Here is a 24,253-nt window from a genome sequence, read left to right on the forward strand (position 1 = left end):
GGGTAGGACCTATATGTATAGCTGAAATCCCTGTAGGAAGTGGAGGGCAGAAAGAAGAATAGCAAGCAACTTAATAAAATATTTACTCAATGAGGCAAAGCTTTACAACCTCCTGGATTATATTTAGAGCAGGCTAGTCTGGGCTCCCTGGAAAAAAGATGGGAGGGGCAATGCCTCGAGTAAAAATTTGGAGTGTTAATCCTAATGTAGAGTTTCCAAAGTAGTTAACTACAGTTTCTGAGGTAGGTGTTAAATAGGCATAATTGCTCTTGAATTTGGACACTGCCCTTGCAGAAGCTGCTAATTGACCTCCCCTGCTTCGTGCTGCTGATTGCTGCAGAGAACCACAGCAGCCAACGTGTCCTGCTGTTCTCTAGTAATGAGACTTTGCTCCTTGAGCCCAGGAAGTGTAAGAAAAAGCAGCACTGCTGAACCTGCCAGGGCAGAGGCACCAGCAGTAAAAAATTAAGTGCAAAGGAAAATACAGGACATCTTTGTAGATGTGGAACATCTTTTAAATCAGTGGATGCCGAGGTACTGAGGGAGGTTTGGCTCCCCAGACTTGCACTGCTCCTGAGGACTTAGAAGAAGCACTTACACTACTACTCCTAAGCACTTAGAAGATGTGTTTGTGGCAAGAAGTTGTGAGAGGGAGGTAGAGATGGAAAACATCTTTGTTATTTTTTATTTCCTTGGAGAAACATCAGCTTCTTTAACCTCTTTTTTCTTTTAACTCACCTTTTAGGCATTCCTCCTGTATGATCCTGTTGATTTAAAAATAATAATTAATTTAATAATAATAATAATAATAATAATAATAATAATAGGTATGACCTGCCTCATACTTTTATTGAGGATCTAAAATAGCAACAGCTATTCTGCTATAGCTTCTCTGCATTTAAGCTTCTGTTCAAGATTTTTTGGTTTGTCCCTTGAAGGTGTCGGTACTGTTTGGTTCTTGCCTTGTGGAACACACAGAGAAGGGTGCATTTAGCACTGCCACAGGGACATGGGAAGCACTCAAGTTAAAAGCATCAATAGCTATGTCATCTCAATTTACCAATGTCCTTCTCTGAGCCATCAAACCTCATGAAGCTGCTGCTTTCTTCCCGTGCTCCATCCCATGTGGAAAGGTCTCATCTGGCTCAGAGTTTCCTTAGCACTGGATCAAAGAGAGGGAAATTAAATAAATCTCAGCCTTCTCGAGCCTGTTTTGTATGTAAAGAAAGGGAAGGAAAGTGATGCAGGTGTAGTTCAGACCTAGCGGGTGGAGATGCTCTCGGTGTACATGAGACAAGATCCTGCCTCTGAATTAGTGCTGTTATTCACAGCACTAGCTCAGTTTTAGCAGACAACATCTGAAAAATCACATAGGGGAGCTGGCTGAGCTCTTAATTAGCTGCAGAAAGGTGCACCAGAAATAGAGCAAGGCAGGACAGGATGTCTGGTGACGTGGTGTTTGCACCCTCCTGCAGAGTTAATGGGAAACGAGGGCCCTGACATTGACCCTGCCCTGTGTTAGGGCATGGGCAATTTGTTATGTGTTTGTAGATCCTGCTTTCAATTTCTTTTTCTTAGAATGAGTTGAAAATTATGCAAAGAGGCCTGATAATATGATGGTTGGTGGTAAGCACTATTATATTATCAACCAATAATTTTCTTCTCTTCTTCATCCCACCATTTTACAAATATGTCTAATAGCAACAGAGAGAGTAATTTCCAATTCTGTTGAAGTGTTGTTTTGTTTTTTTCTTAAATGTGTAGGTTGGTAGGGTCATTTTGTGGCAATTACTGCAGTTACTGTGTGAAAGTTTGAAGTTTTTCAATTAATTTACACTCCTTCAGTGTGCGAGATCTGTTTCTACAGAAATGGGATGATAACATTTTGCCAGAGGACTTTTTGTATTCTGGCAAGGACTGTTTCAAAGTAAAGGACTGTATCTTTCTGGTTCTATGTTAACAAATTCATGGGCAACTGTGTGATTTTAGTATAGGCAGTATTTATGGCAAGTCATGAATTTGTCCATTTTAAGAAATGCCTTTCAGCTGAACGAGTTCTAAAATCAGAGGTCAGTCTTTCCATTTATCAGGCCATTCATCAATTACCTACTCTGAATGCTGTAGAGTTTGTCCAGAAACATGTTCCTTCACCCTCATGAGGCTGTTGAGATGGATGTCTAGAACAGAGCAGAATTTCAGTTCCTAGGGGGTAATTTTATCTTCCTCTAATGGCAGGGAGTATTCCCCCTAATACCAAAGAGTATCTCGTATCAGAGGAACAGTTTTTGGTTTTCCATGTGATGCCAAGCACCATTATGGATTTGTAATTACTTAATGACACTTAGCTGGAATACAAACAGGTACTAACCAGTTTACTAATTGAATATATATCTGCAAGTCTGTTGTAATTTTGTTCCCAAGGGAGAAAACCAAGAAAAGACAAAAAGGACATCTTTTTCTAGCTCTAGCGAAAAAATTAAAATTAGGATTGCCCCCCTCCTGGTGATCAGAATGAAGATGAGTGCAAGAAAGGGCCAAGTGCACTATTTCTTCCAGCTTTGAATGTTACTTCAATTTATAGCTTGATATTGTAAAACATTGCTTCTGTTTCCATGAAATTGAAGCTATCTGATGTCTTTAAAATTTTTAGTTTAAGTTTAAAAGATTGCTCTTACTCAGCACCACCTAGTGGAATGACTCTATTGTCATTTAGGAAGCAGCTGGTCTCCATGAACCATATAGAAAAGTAGAGCATCCAGTCCTTACAGTGTGAATAATGCATTTAAAGCATGTTTGTGACTAATTAAGCAACAGAATCAGAAGATTGCCAGTGCTTTAGTTGAAAGGGAGCTGAGTGAAGGGCAGAAATTTAAGATAAATACAGGTAGTGGTGCCTGTTATCTCCTGTGTTCCTTTAGTCCATTAAGCTCCAGCCTGCTTGTCTGCCTTCATGATGTGGTGCCATCGAGGCTGTAGTTTCTCTAAGGAAATATTTTGGAATACTGTTTCTTTGTGCAATATCATACAGCACAAGCCCCACAGCCTCATTTGTCTCTCTGATAGGTGTGATAAATACAAGCTGATGTTAGTAGTGAGCTCTGAAGTCTTCACCCAAGAAAAATCCTCTGGGATCTTGCTTGTTCAATTTGCAGGCAAGGAATTCAGTGTTTGGCTCTTTGAAAAGGCATGATTTTCTTTAAAACAAAAATCCCTTGGAAAAACCTCCCTATTGCACTCTATAGAATTGTCAGGTCCTCCAGGCCTCAGGACTTGGGAAAAGCAAAGGGACTGTGGCTCAGGTCTTTGGGGATGCATATTTCTTTTTCTAGCTATAGAAAGGAAGGGCTGAACCTCCTGAAAAATTCATGTTTCTAAAAGGAATGGATCATTCTCCTCAGAAACACCTGGCTACATCCCCAGAATCTAACTTCACTCTTTTAAATCCAGTTCCTCTAGCAGCAAGCCCTTAAGCCAGAGTTGCAAATAAAGAGACAGCAAAGGGGGAGATCCTGAATCTCTGAGCAAAGAATGGGACAGGAGTTGCAGATGTGTGGCTGAGAGCAAAAAGCAGCAAACAACAGGCAGCTAAGGAAGGGAGGAGCAAAGTTGCCTTGTAGCAAATGCACCAAGTTGTAGCATCTTCCCCTTTAAGCTTCCTTGCATTTCAGCACTTCATCACTTTGAGGTCTGTTATTTTTGTTCAATTCACATGTTTCGGACAATGAAAATAAGTGGGTCAGTTTTATTCTGTAAATTCATATGCATTAGCACAATAACATTCTGCTGAGGCTTCCAAAAAAGCTGTTCTTAAATAATTCATTGAAGCATTTCACTTCATTTTTCTAAAATCTAAATCTGCAGACTAGTTTTTCTTGGTGTTTTTTCTTTTTTCCCAGGTTTTTGGGAACATATTTTGATATCATCATTCTCTTTTCTGTCATTGTTTTCCTATGTTTTAAATGTTATGTAGCAGCCAGAGTATCATTTCTTTACTGGCTTCCTCACAATATTGTGTTGCAATGAAACCTCTCCAGGGTGGTTTTTCAGATGAAGAAAATAAAGGTTTAGGGATTTTCCCTTTGTACATTTTAAGTTTTTGACAGTCCTGATTGTAGTGTAGATATTAATCTGATTGAGCAGGTCAATGGCAGTCCTTTTTGGAAATCCACTTGACTCCCATTGACTCTGGCAGGAAACATGGACTTAAAAAGGTCATAACATTCACTTAACAAATTTAGTGACAGGAATTCTATTTTGTTATAGGTTTGAAGATAAATCCTACATGCTGGAAAATAACCATTTGCAAAGGAGCTGCTGTTACAATAGGTGTGAACCAAATATTAGCTAACATGGGAATTCAAAAAAAACACTTAAAATTGTTTTCTCTGTTTCTCCTCTAGCTCTGGGATTGTACACAGTAAATGCAATATATGGAGACACTATTACTATGCCTTGTCCTCTAGAAGTACCAGATGGTCTTATGTTTGGAAAATGGAAATATGTAAGTATCTATTATCTTTATATTTATTAGAGCTGTTATAAGATGCTGTGTATTTTGTGTGTGTGTGTGTGTGTGAGAGATTTTCAGATTCCAAACGAGAGGATTTCTGCCTCATATATGGAAGCCATTTATTCCTGTGTTTGTAAGACTGCAAGATTCGGAGCTGTATAATTTCTGCCGAGTGCAGATTAGAGGTTTGAGGAATTAATCTCATTGTTCAAGGCAAATAATTATTCAGGAGCTCTCTGCCAACCTGTATTAGAGACCTGGCATGTTATCCGTGGTGTCTCGCTCACTTGACAGAGCCACTGCTGTACATTTGAACATTTTTGAAGTTGGCTGCCTGAAGCAGAGTTCCATCCCTGGGAAAAAAGCCCTGTCCCTGTCTCTGGTTGTTCTGACAGTCACTGGGATCTCTTTCAGGCTTCGTTTTGCTCAATGCACTGCAGAGAAGAGAGCAGAGCTGACCTTGGGAGCGCTGCTGGTGGTTTCACTCTGCCATTTCAGGGGTAAAAACGTGGGTTCTCTCTAGGTGTGCTGGTCAGCCTGCAGTGGGAACACCACAGGATGAGCTTCTCCTGTGTATGATCACTATCCCAGGTCACAAGGAGGATCAGCATATCAAAGTAAAGGAAACCTGGAAGCATGTCTGGATAAAAATGCTGGGATACCAAACCCCTTCTGCTTTTCAGACTGTATTGAGATAAATGGTTTTCCTGCCTCTGTGAAGTTCATCTAAATTTCCTCTTCTCAAACAGAATGTACCTGCAATAATAAATAACTTCTAGTGGCTTTATAAGGATGTAGTTCTCTCTCTTTTTGCAAATGGCATCCAGCAGCCTATATTTACAGAAGAATGATCTGCCAGTGGTGGGGGCAGTCCTATTCTCCCCTAGCTCCTTCCTTTTTATCTTCAGGTTTGCAGCTTTTGCAGCCCACATCCACTCAGTTCTTTTCCTGCAAACGCTTTTCAGGAACCAAAGTCAGCAGTTGAGAAGAATGTTTCCCCGAAAAGGGACAGTAAAACTGTTTCATGAGCATTTAGAAGATGGAGTGCCTGCATTTTGCAGTATCTTTTTCAGCCTACTGACTTTTCCTGGGAAGACACAAGTCCATCTCTCTGAAGATGCAAGGATATTAGAAAAAAACCAAAATGCATTATCTCTTTCCATTGCATTTGGATTGTCTGTGTTAGACAAGCAGCAAGTGGAGATGTTGCAGCTTCTTCTAAATGGAAAGGGATACAAAACCTAACAAAAGAGCCTGTCTAAGTTGCTATTGCATGAAATTGGTGACAGCCCACACAACCAAGGGAAAGTGGCACCTTTTCTCCCAGGGCATCTCACAGCATGGCAACAGAGAGGGTTGGATTACATTATTAGTCAAGTGATTATTTCATTGGAAGAAGGATGAACTCTGTTTTCTTCTCTACTGCAATTTGTGTTTTTGGTGGGAGCCTGGAGGCACTGGGAGACTTGCACCATGGCAGTTGTTGCTCACTTCAATGTCTACCTGTGTGTGCTTGCAGCTGGGTGGGCTACAGGGACGAGGAGCTCATTTGCACCTGACAGCCAACTTCTTTTCAGGAATATCGAGTCAAGACAGTGTTTTTTGTGTGACAAGCATTAGACAAATCCAAGACTTAAAAGTAGAAGAGGGAGGAAGACTGTAAGGGAATTTAAACGTCACAATTTTAAACTTCACTTCTAAACAAATTTAAACTTCACAACCAGCTGGGGCCTCCTGCTCCCTGCCCAGCTCTGACAGCACTCATCTCGTCACAGCATCGTCGTGCCCTTGTGGGCTCTGCAGTCCAGCTGAGGTGCTCTGCTGAGAGCACTACTGACATCAGTGCTGCAAGGTATAGGGGATAAAAGAGAATTCCAACCTTCTCCAGCACCCAGCACAATACTGAGCATAAAGACAGAATCAGTGTTTCACCTCTCTTTAAATAAAGGCAGTGTCTGTCACTGCTCTGAGCATGTGCTTGTGTAAGGAAGAAGGAATCAAATCTTGTAGAACTGCACCTGTAAGTTTGTCCCTCATAAAAATGATATTTTTTTTAATATGAGGGATTTGTGCAAGGCTGTCAACTTTGTGTTCCTTCTTAGGATGGCAATTGCATGAGGAGTATGTCTAGAAACCAATACTTTGCAGATGAACGATATTTGATTGTATGCATATTCCCATCTACAAGCTTTTGGGTCCTTTAAAGAAAAGGCAAAAATAAAAAGCTAAGAACAAATTTAGAATAAAATAGACAGTTGTGCCTGATTAAATCCTGCATTTGAAATGAAGTCTAAATATCCCAAATAAACAATGGGAATATGTAAAACAATAACAAAAAAAAGGAAATTGGAGCTGTTGAGACTAGCTCACACACGCTTCTGTTTCAAATACCTTTTCATTCAGAGAGTGGCAACTGTTGCCAAAACAACTAGCTTTTATCAGAGAATACCCTTTGTTATGCTGAGATTGAGCCAAAGGATTGAAATAATTTCTACTGATGATACTTCCAATGTGTACCATGGCAATCTTAAACTAGCTCTTATTAACACTGAATTTCTTCTATGTACAGCAGAAATTAATCAGGGAAAAAAAGCCATCTGATAGTTTGCAGTCTTTTCAGTTTTTTTTTAATTATAGGTTTGTACCAATTGCAAATGTTCAAGTACTTTTAAATGAGTATTTATGCAAAATAGAGGTGTTTATCCTTTTCTTATAGGAAATGCCAAATGGATCTCCAGTATTTATTGCCTTCAGATCATCAACAAAAAAAAATGTACAGTATGATGATGTACCAGACTACAAAGACAGGTTGAGTCTCTCAGAAAACTATACATTATCCATCAAGAATGCAAGAATCAGTGATGAAAAGAGATTTGTATGTATGCTAGTTACAGAAGATGATGTTTCCGAAGAGCCAACGATAGTCAAAGTTTTCAGTAAGTAAATCTAGTTGTTACTACCATTAACATTCATCAGCATCTGAATCATAAGTTACAGAAACTTTTGTTTATGGCAGGATTAAAGCCAAGAAAGTAAGTTTGGCTCAGTAAATTACGAAGACTAGCAAATTTCTGCAGCTTTCAAAAATGTAATCTACTGGTGGCATTTATGTAACAGGACTGCCTGCACTTGCAGTTTATTCATGATAAGTGCTGGCTCAAAGAGAATTTTAGGCTTTGATAATGACTCACTTATGTGATGTCATTTGGCCTTGGAAATGAAAAATGTAAAATTAGCATTGATTATTTTCCATTTGTTCTCCGAGCAAATTTTTTCTGCAGGAGGGAAGCATTAACCGCGTGCGGTCTGTAGGATTATTTCAGGGGGGAGCTTGGAAGTGGCTCTGAGGCACTACTGTGCAACAGCACAAACTGTGAGGGAGAGAGCAAGAGGCTGGGAAATGATCCAGCAGCCCCAAATGGTTGTTTTGTCCCCAAGGAATACCTGTGTGCCGTTCTCTCCTGGAGCACAGCAAGGTCCCGTGCTGCTTGCCATCACTACAGTTCCATGGCAGGGCTCTTCTGCAGTGCAAAGCCCAGCCTGGGAGGCTTTTTGGGGACACAGGGCTGTGACTGCAGTGTCTTATCTTCCTTAGCTTCATTTTTTTATATGGCTTTTGGCCTCTGTTGCTCTTCAGGCACAGATTTATACAGTCAGTCTGTTGTGGGAATGTGCTGACTGCAGGTATGGAAGTTTCAAACATCACACTGTGCTTGAAAAACACAAATTCATGTTTTGGGAGGGCAGCCTTTTGCTTCTCTCAGGTAGAAGGTGTCAGGGAGTCCTCAATGATATCTCTGCTGTCAGTCACATAAATGACTTTAAAGCTAGATTAGGAGCCAATAGTAATTCCCTTGTTTCACTTTCAATTTGACTGCAAGAACAATTGAATTAATGACAACAGGGAGGAGTGTGCTCAGAGCACACATAGTAAACACAGTGCTTCAAAGGAAATGATAAAGAATTATCATGTTTACTTATTGCACAGTAGTAAATATGTAGATGAGGCAGTGGTATATGGTAAAATGAAACACTAACTGCTTGAATTACTGTGTACTCGACTAAGCATTAACACAATGCTAACTCAGCCATGGAGCACAGCTTGTCTGGTTTATTCTGTGCATTAATTCTAATAGAGAAAGCTTCTATTTTCTAAGGAAGATAAGAAGGAAGGATGCCACGCATGTAATATGGCCAACTTAGCGCTGCAAGAAAAATTATTTTGTGTTTTTTCATTCTGCACTCACAATTTTATTTACGGTTCTCTTTTCTTTGCATTTAATTTTCTTGAGTCTGGTTTTAGTTCTCATTTTTAGTTGCTCGCTTGCTTGCTTTAATTGCAGAAGAATTAAGATTAGCTGGCAATCTTTATTTATTTAATGAGGGGAGTTTCTAACTCATGGAGCCACAGGTACAGAGCTCGGCTGCTGAATTGTGACCCTCATGATAGTAAAAGGATTTTAAAATCATGGGGATTTAGGGTTAGAAGGAAAATTAAGCTTAGTAGGCCCTGGAAAAAAAATACCCTGGGTACATGTAGGCCTTGTACCTTGCTAGAACTGCACTGTGTAGCTAGTACATGATAAATGATATAATTGTTAGATGTGATGACTGTTTAGTAATTAAATATAATTACTGTTTAATCATAAGAATAATCATGAGAAACTGTGGTCAGGGGCCTAAGAAAGATCACGAGAAACTCATGTCAATGTATCCAATAGAACAGTATAAGTTTAATAATTAATATGTAAGTGATATAATGATAGAATAGAGAATACGTTCAGCTCAAGAGCCGTGTTGGAGTCAGATTTGGGTCTGTACCCCTGATTCCCAGAGCTCTCAATAAAAGCACCTCCAGATAATCATATCCTGTGATTCTGTGTGTTCCTGAACGCTGACACTCATAAACCAGAATCTCATGCACCCGAAACTCAGCTGCATCCCAGAGCCATGACTGCTGCTGGGCTTTGCTGGAGCTTGTTCCATCCCCAGCTGTGCTGCCTGCTTATCTCAGGACTAAGGAGCTGAACCTCCCTGTGCAGGTACCACCTGCTCGTCTCTCCCTGACTACTCACACAAGCACTACCAGCTTTCCGGATGGATCCTGTCAGCAGTTTTTTGTTTTTTTGTGGAATCAAACAGCCAGTTTCCAAAGCAGGGCAGCCCAGCAGACGGGAGCTGCTGTCCTGCTGCACCGGCACTTGGCTTTTGTAGGCAGCAAACTCTTTTTCCCCTCTATTATTACTCTATATAGAGTAGCAAAGTACTCTGGCAAGCTCTTAAGCTGAGAGATAAGCAGCGTGCTGAAGTTGCAAACCCACCAAAGTGGAGTTTGCTGCCAAGTTTAATTTTTTTTTCTCGCTGCAGACGCTGAGCTGGTGAATGCCAAGTGAGCGTTTTGCAGTGAATTACCTTGGGGCGCGTGCACCAGGGGATGTGGCTGCAGGTGTTTCCTCTGGGATGCTGCTCACAGGTGTCAGCCTCTCCTCTGGAACACCTGCACACTCACAGGGTGCTCAAAATGGGGAGAGCCCCACGCAGCAGCTGCAGAGCAAGGGGGCTTCCCTTCCCCTCAAAGCATCACTGCAGGGCAGGGGCATCCAACACACCAAACCAGGCTCTACAGGAGCTGGGAGACAAAAAGAAGCAAAGCTGAGGTAGGGGAAGGTGTCATGGCTTGATCAGCTGATGACTGGGACAGGCAGGCTACTACACGTGTTTATGAGACCCAAAAATCTGACCCAGAGGTCTTGTTAATGGTTTTGTAAAACCACATTTTCTTGAATTGACATGAAAATATTTTGTCCTTGATAGGTTCTTATATGGAAAAAACCCACCTTTTTCCTTTAAAGCTAACAAAAGAGAAATAAACATGCGTATCTTTCCTAAAAAAAAAAAAAAAAAATCTTTATTACTGTTTTGAAGAAAATATGACAGTCTTACTATATAGCTTTGACTGTGTCTTTTGTTTGGTTTTGTTTTTTGCCACAAGCAAAGTTATTTGAAAAATGTCAGATGAATAGCTTCTTTTATTCACTTTCATTTCCCTTTTGACCTGATTTTGTTCCATCCTGGGGTGGTCATTCAAGTGAAGAGCATTTGTGCATTTGCACGTAAACATGCACACAAATAAAAAGGATTATTGGGAAGACACGCAGGCTTGCTGCCTCTGTGACAACAGGAGTCTGCACCTGCACATCAGCAACTTCAGCAGGGTGTGTTGGCAAGACAGTGGTGAAGTTCACTTAGGGCTGGGGTTACAGACATACGTGCAGTATTTCATAGGAAACTTGATTTAAGGAAAGGGCTCTGTAAGCTGGCATGGTTAGGAATGTTCCAGTCTGTAAAAGTATTCTTGTTTAAGCTGTACAGATAGGTTGTAGAATCTTTCCTTGACTGTATAGACATTGATTTATTTTTTCCCGTCACTCTTCCCCTCTTCTTTTAAAATTGTGGGGAAAACTGTCTCATTTGGAGATAAAAATTTGCATTCCGGGCTTCGAGCCAAACTGTTTTAACAGACAAGTTATATAGTCCCTAGAAAGTAGTCTTTTATGATGGAAACACTGATAGATCCTCCACTTTGGCAAGCTAAGAGATCCATCTACCATAATAAAAGTAAGTAAAAAGACTAACTGGCACTGGAAAAAAGTTTATTTTTTTTAAGAGAGTCATAACTAACACAGAATCAGTTAAAATAATTGCACTTTTATCTATCATCTGAATTTCTTAAATGCAATAATCCCAGTTAGGAAAAATAAACATTAGAAGAACGATTAGGTTGAACTTGTTCCTTTATAATATTGACAGCTCAGCTACCATAATATCTGCAGGAAAGCTGCTTTTTTGTTGCTGCACTTTCTGTACTACTGGCTCCTTCTCCAGCATGTGTATCCTATAAATCAATAGATCAGATCAGGTTCTCTCCTCCTGGGTGGTGAACTAGTCTGTCTGGCTAAAAGATGTATTGCCAGAGTACATGGAATTCATTGTGGAAGGTGTGACACATTTGAAGTGAGAGTTTGTTCTTGTTTTTTTTTTGCTGATATTGAAATAGAAATACCTCACCCTTTCTCCTTTTAATGGGAGATTATTCTGTTTAATTTCAAAAGTCCACATATTTTTGGTAATATTTTTGTTTTTCAAACAGCTGTTTGTGCTCCCTTCACCAGTACTTTTATCCTATTTATGTTTTAGAACAACCCTCTCAACCAGAAATCTTACATCAAGCAAATCTCTTAGAAACAGAGAAGCTACAAATGGTAAGAGCAGCATTCTCCCTCTCTCACAGTTATGTTCCCCACAGCTGCCTGGAGTCCCTTTACAGTCCAGACAGAGGTGATGGCTCAGAGGGGTGAAGGAACCCCTGCCTGTGAGTCCATAGCCAGGCTGAGCACGGAGCAGTTGCCTTGCCACTACTCTATTTTCTCTATTTATTCTATTTATTATATTTATATCTGCAAACAAGAACCACCCTGATGTCAGAGCCACCACCCTTCCCAGCTGTGCCTCGCTGGTTTGATGTGCCTTATTTAAGAAAAGCGGTTGGGGTTGAGCGTTTGAACTACCTCAAACTTTTGACCCAAAAAAGCAGAATTCTGTCTGAGCCTAAGGGGGGAAGGAAATGAATTCCTGCCTGTTTTGCAGCTCGGGGAGTGCGTTTCAAGGGACAGTTATCCTGAGGGAAACGTGACGTGGTTCAAAAACGGGAGAGTGCTGCAGCCCCTGGATGATGGTAGGTTCTGCTGTCCCTAAATCCACTCCTGGGTGTGTGCATCAAGTGTCTAAAGGGCTGCTCTGCCTTATTTTACGTATCCTCCCTTTGAGAAAAACTGCTCATATGGAAAGATACAGCTGGAAGGAGATGTTCAGGCCTTTCAGAGTACCCAAGCTAATCTTTCTCTTTTATTTCCAGTTTTAAATACACATTATGGGGAGGAGAATTGCCTTTATGAATGCTATCACAAAACTATTTTTGAGCCTATGTAACTAATAGAAACCTGTATCTAATTTCCAACTTCTTATAAGGTATTAACTGTCTCTGTTTCATACCTGTCCCATATTGTGTTTTGGACCACACAGACCATCATCTTACACAACTATTGATTTTCCAGGATATGTAAGAACAACTATTTTTTTCCTTCTTTTCAACTTTGACAGTTCAATAAGGCTACAATATTTTTCCTTCCTTATAAATTAGAGGATACTTAAAAAATAAATTTTATCCTCATTTTTTTGCTATCATTTTTGAGGCTTTCTTTCTATCTTACAGATCAGGCTGATTTGTATTAAAAACCTCACCAGTTTGCAACTATTTTTTTGTTTGGATTTGATTTAAAACACTAGGCAGGTTAGGAGTGTGTTGTTGGTAAAATGTTCCTGTTATACTTCAGTGGTAGTACTAGAGGAAAAGAGTAAAATTTCTTGGGCAACATTTCATGTGTGTTTGCAGCCTGGTCTCAAATACAGAACAGGCAGGAAAACATACAGGAAAAAGGTTTCAAATTCTGTGTGACACTGAAACATTATTTTCTTTTCAGTTGTGGTCATCAATTTGCAGAAGATTGTGGACAGAACAACCGGACTCTTCACCATGACATCATCTCTTCAGTACATGCCAACAAAGGAAGATGTAAATGCCAAATTCTCTTGTATTGTGACTTACTATGGACCATCAGGCCAGAAAACAATGCAGTCTGAACCAGTTGTCTTCGATGTTCACTGTAAGTTATCAAAAAGCATCTTTTGCTGTACAAAGTCTCCCTCCAGGGCAGGGGAAAGCAAAATCAGAAACAGTTTACAAATTTGAGAGTGTTTGGCTATTGAAATAGTTTCTTCAAAACTGATTTGCATCAAGAAGGTCTGAGTACATTACCAAGGTGATTTTTATTATCTTCAGATTTACCTGAGATTTAATTTTTCCTAGCAATGGAATACCGAATATCAAGATTTCATTGACAAGAGAAAAGTGACAGCCATAAAATGCTACAGTGAAATAGCTTCTGAGAATTTTAAGAGAAGTTGTAGTAGCTGATAAAAGTGATTCTGTGCCCCCTGAAATATGCAGTAAATACACAATACAGTTTTTAGTAAACTCAAATATTTTTCATCTCTTCAGAGCCAGCACCAAGCAGTTAATGCTGGCTGTGTACCTTTCACAAAGCTGGTGAAACCTTACAGCTGTAAATGCTGTGTTTTACATTTAAAATGTATAATTCGAATATTGGTAGATTTTTAGGTAAAGAATTTGTGCAAATAATTGCTTCTAACTGGACTGAATTCCAAATCAGCTTCCTTACTGTGTTACTGACGGCTGTGGAAATCATAATGTTCCTTTGAATAAACAAAACAGGCTGTTGGCAAGGGGGAGATCAGAGGAGGTGGCAGCACCTGGAGACCAGGGGGAGAGATGTTTCAAAGTGTAAAATGACACTTCTGAAGGACTGCAGAAGGCTGCAGGTCCCAGCAGGATGTAGAGGAGCAGGAGAAAGACAATATGTCCAGTCGAGTGTTGCCTCTCTGTGCACTTCTGGTACCACCTCATCTTATAAAAGATGAGTCCCAGTTTTGGGAATGATAGGGTCTGAGTGTACATCCAGCATCTGTGTCTTAGCAATGTATGACAACTGTGTATTCCAGCTGCAAACAAAGAAAATTTCAATTTCTCCAGGTAGTGTGAGTGCAGCACTTGTAAACAAAAGCCAGGGCTGGAAGTGCCATGTGTGTTCTGCCCAGACAATTGTTGCTTTTCCTCTACAGGTAAATTTGTTGGGCCAAAGGCTAGGGGATCAGTTTTGACCTTGATCAAATAAAACCAAACCTGGGAGCAGCTGGTCTTTGGTTTCATCTGAAGTCAGACTTGTCTTTTTATCAGCTCTTTCTCCAGAGTGACAACCAGCAGAACTAAGGGAGAGGAAAACCACTGGGGACAGCTCTTGCCCATGTGAATACCACGAGCATTTCAAGCCTGCAGACACCTCTCCCATCACTTTAAAGCTAGAGGGATTTCTTTTTTTTTTTTTTTTGCTTTTGCTTTATAAAGCTGGGTACCAAATCTCACCATGTTTTTTTCTGTCACTTGTGGAGCCCCATGACCATGAGTAACTCCTGCTGTGCACGGCAGATGTTCTCAGGAAAGAAATGCAATGACCAGAAAGCATTTGTTGCTATTATTTGCCAGGAGATGCTGTGCTGTCCTCATTTCCCCTCTGCTTTCATGCATCAGGGCCACTTCACCTGTTGAGGGTAAGGCTGTTCCAGATTTTTGTGCTGTGCAAGTAAGAACTAGCCAACATGAAGGGAAAAGAAGGCTGCATGGCTCTGGGATGGTCACTGGCCATGTGTAGTGTTCCCTCTGTATAAAGATTTAATGCTTGATAAACTAACTCTTCTAGTCCTGGCCTAGTAACACACAATTTAATTCCAGCAGTGTGTTGCTAATTAGCAAATATTGGGAGGCAGGCACACTCTTCAGTACTGAAGAGGCCTCAGGTATGAACTTTGGATTTAGAGGGTGAAGTTACCCAGTTTTCTTTCTAAGTATTTTCATCTGCTGTAACTTCAGTTCCTTACTCTGCATAAATGCATCTCCAAATGAATTTGGGAAATTCTTCATTAATAGATGTCCAAGCTTCAAGAGATGCATGTCATGACTGCTGTTAGTTGGTGATAATGACCCATCAGATTTGGTTTTGCTTTTTTAGTTTATTTCAGTATTCCTAATTAGTTTCTCAATAATTGTGTTTTTTTTTTAATGAGTCAAATATAATGCAGATAAAAAAAATGGCAGACTTCAACTCTTAAGAAATTGAAGTCTTTCAGCCTTTTTACATTTTAGATTAACCATCAAAACTATGGTATTTTGTGTCTCTAAAGCAATAGAACAAAATCTTAAAGACCTACTGCTCATTCCTTGCAACTTACCCATTTCTCCTAAAGAAATGGGGTGAGCATGATTAAAATTATACCTTCTTAAGATTTTTTTTAAACATATATCTATTCAGTCAGGATCTAAGAAATGTTTGGTTTTGTTTTTTTTTATTATTTTATCTTTTTGCATTGAGTTAGTGCAGTCTTTAGTACTCAAGTGTTTAATAGCTAGTTCACATCCTGGAAGGAGCCAGCCACTGTAACCTAGTATGGGAAGAAGAGTGAATTAGCTCTTGCTGTGTTGGATGTTACTTGGATTAGGATAATTTAGCTCAGCTAGCAGCAGTTACGTGCTTGCTTTTGCAGCTGCAAGCAGGGAAGCTACTGAAAGCAAGGAGTACTAGGAGAGAAGTCCTGGAGCTGGACACTTGGATAGTATCTCAGATATTTAATTATCTAGGCTCCAGTTATGTAGGGTCCTGCTCAGCATTAATCAGTGTAAAAAGATAATGTTTGTCAGGCAGCCTTCCCAGTCGTGTCCTGTTGTGAGGTGTGTGTTTTGTTATGGATAAATGCTTTTAAAACAGATTAGAGTCAGGGATGCTTCATGCTCGAGCTGCTTCCAGCGTTGGTGTTTTCCTGGAAATGGCACAGTGGCTGGGGCAGCTCTGGGATAGCAGCATTCATCTACTAAATGGCTGCCTTGTGGTGCTGGCTCCTGGAATTTTGCTGTTGTAGAAAGCAGAATCTTGGCTTTGCAAAGGCAAAGTGAAAGCAGGGGGGTGTATTATTCATACCAAGCACCACTCTGCATGGCACTGGACACCATCTGCCTGTTCTCAGGCTGCATCTTCCTCAGAAGAATGACCTCTTCATCCCAGACAGCAGTTAAAGTAGGCTTTACTTCTGTGTGTTTGGGGTTTTTCTCTAGTTTAGCAAATTAAATTAAAATTCGCTGCTGGTTGATTGCAGTAGATAGAAGGGTAGGATATTTCTAGAGAAAAGACTGGTGGTTTGCAAGAATGGAACTTTTGTTTAACTGTGTCCATTTTGAATCCAGATCTGTTTATCTCTGTGGTGAAAAACCTGTTCTAAATTAAAGTCTTTTCTTTTTATTAATTCCTCCCATTTCATTCTCCAGACAAAAAGCCTAAACAATTCCAGGATATGTCTAGACATTCTTTATGATAACTTTACCTTAACATAAACTTGACAGAAGGAAAGATGTGTTGCAGCAGCCCCTGAAACTGAGTTTTTTGGCCCAGCAGCTACCAAGAGGGGCATGCATGGCATTCCTGGCAAGCTATCTCATTGCATGTGTTGTATTCCACACCAGCAGTGATGCTGGACATCCTTTTTGCAAGCAGGCAAAGCTGTACTTCTGCTCTGGAGGTGCTGAGCTGTGTCAGGGCTCTCAGTGCAGCTCCTGGCACAGAGAAATCCCACCACAGGACACAGAGATGAGGAATGCCAGAAGGGGTGGGAGGGCTGCAGGGCACATGCTTCACTAAACACATAAAATCACTTGTCAGCCAGGGCTTTCTCTGCTGGGGAGACTTCTTTAGTGTCTAACAACTTGTGCTGTATCTTAATGCAAGACTGGCATCTTTGATGCAATTTTATTGATCCTGTGGCATTAAAAAAGTGAGAGTTATCTGCTCATATTATTTTAATTTTGTTCATTTTACTTTGTTTTTTAAAAATTATGTTTAGGCCTCTACTTAGAAAGAATAGCATCTGCTAAAGAATACTCTGCTTTAAAAAAAAAATATGCAAGTAAAATGTAAGTTATAGTTCAACTTCAGTGAACATGACAGAAGTATGTTGCATTTACTGTTCTGTTGACTATGTTAAGGGTCCTATTATGTTCACCAGATTTATCTTTCTGAAAGCCTGTAGTGATCAGCATATAGAATAGGCTGAGCATAGTTGCTTAGTTCATATTTATTCCTTTTTAATGCCAGAAGGCTGTTATCTAGTACTAATACATGGCGTTGAGAGCTTCAGTTGTTTTTCTGATTGCTGCAGTCCTCCAAATAGGGAATTTCACAGAGGACAAGTTAATCCCTCATAATGAAATCACACCATGAAATGGTTCATACTAATCAGGATTTCTTTTGCATTAAAGCACATGACATAGTTGTAATCATTGCTGTTTCAGTTACAGGTATTTTGGAGAAGAAAAATGAATTTTGTGTTGTACGAGTTCTTTGCATTTAATTGGCAAGAATATAGAAAGTATGATTAACTTTGAGTTCTTTTATTAAAAGATCTACACATGCAAATATTTTCCTCTGCAGGATGATAAAATTGAATTTTCTTGGGCAATGAATATCATATGCATAGTGTTGCTGTATGATTACACTGAAGCTATTAAATATGGACATTATTTTCACAGACCCAACAGAGAAGGTGACTATTCAGGTGCTGCCACAAAGTAGTACCATTAAAGAGGGTGATAACATCACTCTGAAGTGCTCAGGAAATGGCAACCCTCCTCCACAGGAGTTCCTGTTTTACATTCCAGTAAGTCCTGCCTTGCTGTCGCTGCCTAGTGAAATATTCTGTATCACTCCTTCCTGCAGACATTGCTGCATGTCAGTGTCTACGTGGTTTTGTAACAAATGAAGAAAGGAATTCGATGTGACAAACACTGAAGGTAGACATTGACCATTATATCATGCTCTGAGAACACCTTCATCTCAGTTGGCAAAATATTTTTTAAAAAAAACTCTCATTCCCCCCAGCCCACCCAAATTTTTTCAGGAGTTTAGACCTACTAAAAATTACAAGGCTTTATTTCATCATCAGGTATTTTAATAAACAGTTTTGATTACAGCAGTTTAGCATCTTGAAGAAAACCATCTCATCTGTTATCATAACACAGATCCAGCAGTGAAAGTACACAAATTAATTCAGCTATTTTTTGGACGTTCACAGATTAATCCTTGTGTAACTTCTTTTCTTCAGTTAATTGTTTGGTGGCATAGCAACACAAAAAAATAATGTGTGTGACAGCACAGAAGAACAAATCTGTAAAATGCTTAAGACAGACTGAGAAAAATAAAGGCTTTGTTACCATTAATCTTCTTAGTACTGGTGAAATCCACAGACAGATGTGGCTTTATATTCTAAGGTCCTTGTTCCCATGTCCTGCTTCCCACTCCTGGTTTATATGATGTATTTGTTCCTGCTGCAGCTCTGAGCAGAGCTGCTCTTGCAAGAAGCCAGAAGAAGTGATGTCCTTCCAGCTATTTCAAACCCAGCATGTCACCCTCTGAACACAATCCTCATCTACTCTGGACTCCTGGCATGTGTGAATTGCTGGAGAGAGCAAGGGGAGCTAGGAGCTGAATCCTTATCTCAGAGCAGCCATTGAGATTCAGTGAGCCACCCTAGAAACTCAGTAAATGCCAGTGAAAAAGTGCCTGGTATCTCTCCCTGCTCCACGAGCACAGTGAGCCAGCCAGCCACCCCAGTTTGTCTTATCTTCAGCCTCCCTGCTGCCTGATACTGCTCCTTTCTCTCAAGGAAGGAGAGCTGCAGTGGGTGATCTCTTTGAAAGGCTCACAGGTATTATAAATCTCTTTCTGGATACAGAGATAGGAATTAAAGTATCATTCTGTGCTGGTTTCAGAGCTGATCTAAGTCAGTTATCAGGAGGAAACTGGGGAACTGGCAGCCATAAAGCAACATTTGCTGGCTAATTCAAACCACCAGTGTGCTTGTGCTGTTCAAAATTGTGCAATGCAGTACAATTCAGTTTGTGATTTGTCCGAAACTAAATATATCAGAATCAGATTTAGAAACTGTTTGATTTTTTGATTTCTGCAATATATGTTAGTAGACTGTTTTTTTCTGCTAAACTTCCAAATTTTGTATTGTAACATCCTCTTAAAATGAGTTAGTGATTAAATTAAAAGAGTAAGCTCTTGATTGTAGTTGTTTTTTTTAAATAACGTTATCATGCAGGAAGTAAATGTTAGTTTAACTAATAGGTAATTACATTTCAATGATGCTGTGTCTATGTGTGCTTTGGAGTATTTCACCATCCTTATAATTAAAAAAATCCTCAACAAAAATTAGTAGGTTCAGCAGGCCCAGGTAGAATAAATGTCTTGTTTTCCACCTGCAGGGAGAAACAGAAGGGATAAGAAGCTCAGATACGTACGTAATGACAGATGTGAGACGAAATGCAACAGGAGAGTACAAGTGCTCTCTGACTGACAAAAGCATGATGGACTCCACCACCATCACTGTGCACTGTAAGTCATTGCATTTGGCACTCCTGGCTAGGGTGCAAACTGACCCTGGACCTGCTGGGATGCTTCCTCTGCTTTGTGGAGTTTCTCTGTGCTTGTGCAGCTTAGTGCAGTTGCCTACAGGTGAAGCGTTGGTTTGAAGGCATGTCCAGCCATTCCTATTTATTCCCATGTATTTCTGTTTGGAAATCTTGACTTTCTCAATTCACTGGCTAGATAGTTTCACTCCATGTAACTTTGGATAGTATATGGTTCTACTGCACTGTCGCACAGGCTGAGAATTTTATCTTTTGCTCATGTGAATGTATATAGGGCAAATTACTCTCTGCTGTGCCTTAGGATGTACACAAACGTGGAAGCTAATCCATGGGAATGTCACTGAAGGTCATTCTTCATAGTCAAGTTCCCATTCCCTCAATGAGGTTAACGTGTAAGGAGCCTAGAAAAGAAACTTAGGAAGTCATTATGTTCAATAGGAAAAATTGGGGATTTTTTACTTCTCCCAGGATCATGAGAGCTACAGAGCTCAGTAAATTTTCTTTAGCTGGCTGCTGTTTAGTCACACTATCAGCTAAAGCAGCCATTGAGCTGGTTGAACCATAGAAGCAATAGTTGCTTTTAATGTCTTTATGCAGAAGACAAGAGCAGGAACTCTTTCAAACTCTACTATACTATCACAGGCTGTTAAATAAAACGAAGCCAGGGTAGAAATTTTCCCCTAAAAATATTGGTTGTCTGTAGTCTTCACAGTATCATCAACAGCTGACAGGCTCAGAGGAATCTGAAGGATAATGAAGTTTAAAGGCTTCCACTGTAGTTATACTTTACATTAAAACAAACTTCATGTTTCTATACTTGCTTTTGAATTTTTTTTTTCTTGGAAGAGGTACAATACATGCATAATATATTGGTGATTAATGATTAATTGCACTGCACATGATTAATTACACTATTATATTTAATGAATATTTTGCCTTTAATAAGATCATCCATTTTTACCCTGCCTACCTGTTCTGTTTGCCAAGAGTTGGGCATGTAAAACCTGAAAAGGGCTCTGTGCTGCTGCCTCTTCACTGCAGGATAGCAAAAGCTAGCTTTGCTCTGCTATAACCCACCCTTTAATTTCTCTCCAAGAAATTTCATGTCTACTTAGACTTTCATAAATAATTACTCCAAAAAATGGCTTCCTCAGCTCCAAGTTGCTTTTAACAAGCCAGTTTTCCTGTCTCTTCTATTTTGTCTGCACACTCAAAGAGCTTTACTGTGCCAGGGAAACATGTAATTTTTAGACATGAGTCTTCCCAGTGCTGGCAGCTAATGCAGCTGCTCAGGACTCAGAGCTGCACTGATCACTCTGCTACTTCACTTCACTCAGTGTTCATTTTGTTTTGTTTTGTTTTTCCAAAACACCTCTATTTGCAGTAAAGCCTTTTTTTTTAAAAGAGGTGCAGGGCCTGGAATAGTTCTGTAATTCCTGAATGTCCAGACCATGCCCCTTCTTTAAGGTATTACAGTATTTTGTCTGATGCTAGTCTAAAGCATTTCTGCAGCATGTGGTTTGCCCTTCAGATAGTAATTACTAATGCCTATCAAATCCTACTTTTTCTCCCTCTTTTGCTTTATTGTTCACCTTTTATAGGGATTAATATTCCTCTCTGTGCTGGTGCACTAAAAAAGCCTTCATTAGGAGTCAGGGCTTTTTTATTTCTTCACATCCAATTTTAACCTTTTTTGATTTTTTAAATTTTCTTTTGAAAAAACCCAACCACAAACACAACAAAAAGCAAGCAATATAATAATGTTAGTTTAAATTTGGGAAACTCTTTATATTAATTTGTTAAATTTCAACTGTAGTGTCTTTTCCCAAACCAATTTTACTGTGCATTACCATGGCACTATTTTCTTTTGGTGTCTAAGTAGGGAAAGCTTCTTGCTGGTATGAAAACAAATATCATACTATAATCCTCACTTTTTTTTTTTTTTTAGAGAGAATACCAAACTCCCTTTTTTCCAAGTTGATAGTAAATTATGAGAGTCACGGAAAGCTGAAAGTTGACATTAAAGCACCAGAGTTGCCTGTAATGCTTAGGGAAATAATGTATGAAGGAAATTGAGGGGGGATGAAAGATTCCCTGCCATATCCATAAAGGACAGGCTGTATAACCTGAGCTCTTGCCCTTCAGAGCAGCATCTGTGCAGCCAGGTCCCAGTTTAAAGTCCAGCAGAACTGAGTGCTCCTGCTTGGCATGATTTGTCCCTCTAGAGAGGCAGCAGCAGAGCAGGATTGATGTTGTGGGTTTGGGTTTAGGCTGTAAATTCTCTGCCAGCTCTGTACCTTCAGTGAGTTTGCTCAGGGTCAGATGAGCAAAACTGGCAGGCAGAGGAGCAGGGCAAAAGCAGTTTTCAGCCTCTTACAGAGCTGTGGAAGCACACCCTGAGTGAGGCAAGGAAAGCAGCCAGCAGCAGAGGACAGGAATATCTTCCCTGAGCTATAAAGAAGCAGCTCTTTCAACCCACAGTGCCCTTCTATTTTCTGTTGCTGTTGGGATTGGAGCAGCTTGGTGCAGTGTTGCTGTTCCTGCCCATGGCAGAGGAGTTGGAAGCACAGCATCTTTTAGGTCTCTCCCAGCCCAGACATTCTGTAATTGTTTCTGCACTTAAAACCTAGTGTGGAGTAAGTAGGTCTGCGCAACTTCCTCTTTGTGATGCTTTCCTTTCTGCTAAAATGTGTTCTGCAAACCATCCAGTAAATTAAAGGGCTTAGGAGTATGACATTTGTATTTCTCTACAGATATTTTTTTAGCCTTGTCTTGACTTGTCTTGTCTTTCAGTAAAGCCCTTGAAAATACAGGGGAAATCACCTTTTGAATGTTGCATGGAAAAATTTATTCTCAAGACCCCAGGAGAAGTTTCCAGTTGTCTGCTTTATTTATGGAGTCCAGACAGCAAACAAGTGCCTGCATAGTTTTCCCAATTGCAGCCCAGTATTCCATCAGAGGCCTTCTTTAAATGCTGGGAGTCTGTCCGAGATGTGCCACAGCTTCCAAACTGAAGTGTGTGCTCCAGTCTTGCCCCCATTAATTCCATACCTCCCTCACATGATGTGGCAATGCGTGCAGAATGCACTATTTGTCTCTTCCCTGCCCTACTTGGTATGCAAAGACAGCATTGAAATCAATGCAAGACTTCAAATGAGACCACTTTAAGAGCTAGCATATATTGAAAATGGTGCCTGATGAGGAGCTTGTTTCTCAAGAACATTTCAAAGCCAAATGTGAAATGTACAGAAAATTCTCACAGAAAAAGTTTTTCTTTCAATGGAGACAAAAGTTAAATTTTGATAGTCTTCTATATGCAAGAAATGTTTTCTCCCCATACCAGAGAGAGATTCTTTTAAATAGAGAGGTAAAGGTAACTGCATCACATTTCTTTGTTGACCTTACAGTTAGACTGGCAGAAAATTAAGCTAAATCAAGCTGCTTATGTAGAGCTCCTAGAGGGGATCCAATGTTAAACTGTAGTTTAATTCTGTCTTGTCTCATAAGTCATACAAATACTGCTCTGAGTTATGTAGCTCATCTCATGCACTGTACATTTTCCTGAACTGCTTAGCAACCAGTGTGGGAGGGATTGTAATCCCAGTTACACCACACCAAGGGGCCAGCAGGGCACAGTCCTGGAGGAAAACTGGGCTGAAGGATTGCTCTGGGCTCAGTGTCACTCTTGTCTGAGATGAGGGCAAAAACTTCTATGAATATGAATATTCTTCCTATGGTAAATATGAGAGGAATGCCTTCTGAACTGTCTTTGGTGATGTCTTAGGTTGGAGATGCTATCTTGCTTCAAAGAACAAATGGTTAAGTGTATGCAGAAGGAAATTCTTGAGGGGGAAAAAAAAATCTTAGCTTTTTCTTCAGCTACCCCTCTGCCCTGGTAGAATGTGTTTGTGAGTAACACAAATCCCATACACTATCTGAATATACACTGTTCGCTGGAGGAGTCTTGTTACTTTATTTCTTTAATTTTTTTTCTTCTGGAAGCCACAGTTTCAGGAGAGAGGGTAGGGAATCCCCATAGGAATAGAGAAACAAGATGCCATTTTATCTCATCAAGATTTTTGACTCATTCACAGAAGAAATACAGTCCTTGTGACCTCTCAGAAAAGCCACTGTGCTTGTAACACAGATAATAATGCTGCAGACCCATAGTCTGTTGACTGAACCCTAGTTGTTCCCTCAAGTTCTACCTTTAATTGCAGTGGTGTTCCCAGGGCAACCACTGAATGAGGCCAGTAGTAAAGTTCACTGTTTTGTTAAGGAAAACTCACTTTCCTCTACTGTGATTTTTGTCTCGAGCTTTTTTTAAAGCTCTGCTTAAAAGCCAAAAGGGGGCTTGGCAGCCCTTTTTTAGCAAGTACTATATTTGAGATGCAGTCATGTGTGCTTTTGACTGCGTGTGTTTGTGTATGTGCACATCTGTGATACTCATTCAGTCAGGCAGCTTGTCAGAGGGGAGGCAAAATAAAGATCTGCTTTTCTATCACTGTAACATTAAAATGTTTTAAAAATGACCAGCCCACCAAATCCTTAAACTAAGAAAAATCCAGAGCAGT

At 40.0% G+C, this 24,253-nt stretch overlaps 1 protein-coding gene across 3 annotated transcripts in view; it reads left to right on the plus strand.

Annotated features, from left to right (window-relative positions):
• Positions 1 to 24,253, plus strand: part of ALCAM (activated leukocyte cell adhesion molecule) — a 119,010-nt gene that overhangs the window by 78,466 nt on the left and 16,291 nt on the right. For all 3 annotated transcript variants that reach the window (XM_077790921.2, XM_077790920.2, XM_077790922.2), the window contains exons 2-8: positions 4,401 to 4,501; positions 7,227 to 7,446; positions 11,708 to 11,772; positions 12,158 to 12,245; positions 13,051 to 13,233; positions 17,778 to 17,905; positions 19,515 to 19,644. In XM_077790921.2, coding sequence (XP_077647047.2) covers positions 4,401 to 4,501; positions 7,227 to 7,446; positions 11,708 to 11,772; positions 12,158 to 12,245; positions 13,051 to 13,233; positions 17,778 to 17,905; positions 19,515 to 19,644 — 915 coding nt within the window. The remainder of the gene's footprint in view (positions 1 to 4,400; positions 4,502 to 7,226; positions 7,447 to 11,707; positions 11,773 to 12,157; positions 12,246 to 13,050; positions 13,234 to 17,777; positions 17,906 to 19,514; positions 19,645 to 24,253) is intronic.

This window comes from Lonchura striata, chromosome 1 (assembly GCF_050655825.1).
Source record: "Lonchura striata isolate lonStrDom1 chromosome 1, ASM5065582v1, whole genome shotgun sequence".
NCBI lineage: Eukaryota > Metazoa > Chordata > Aves > Passeriformes > Estrildidae > Lonchura > Lonchura striata.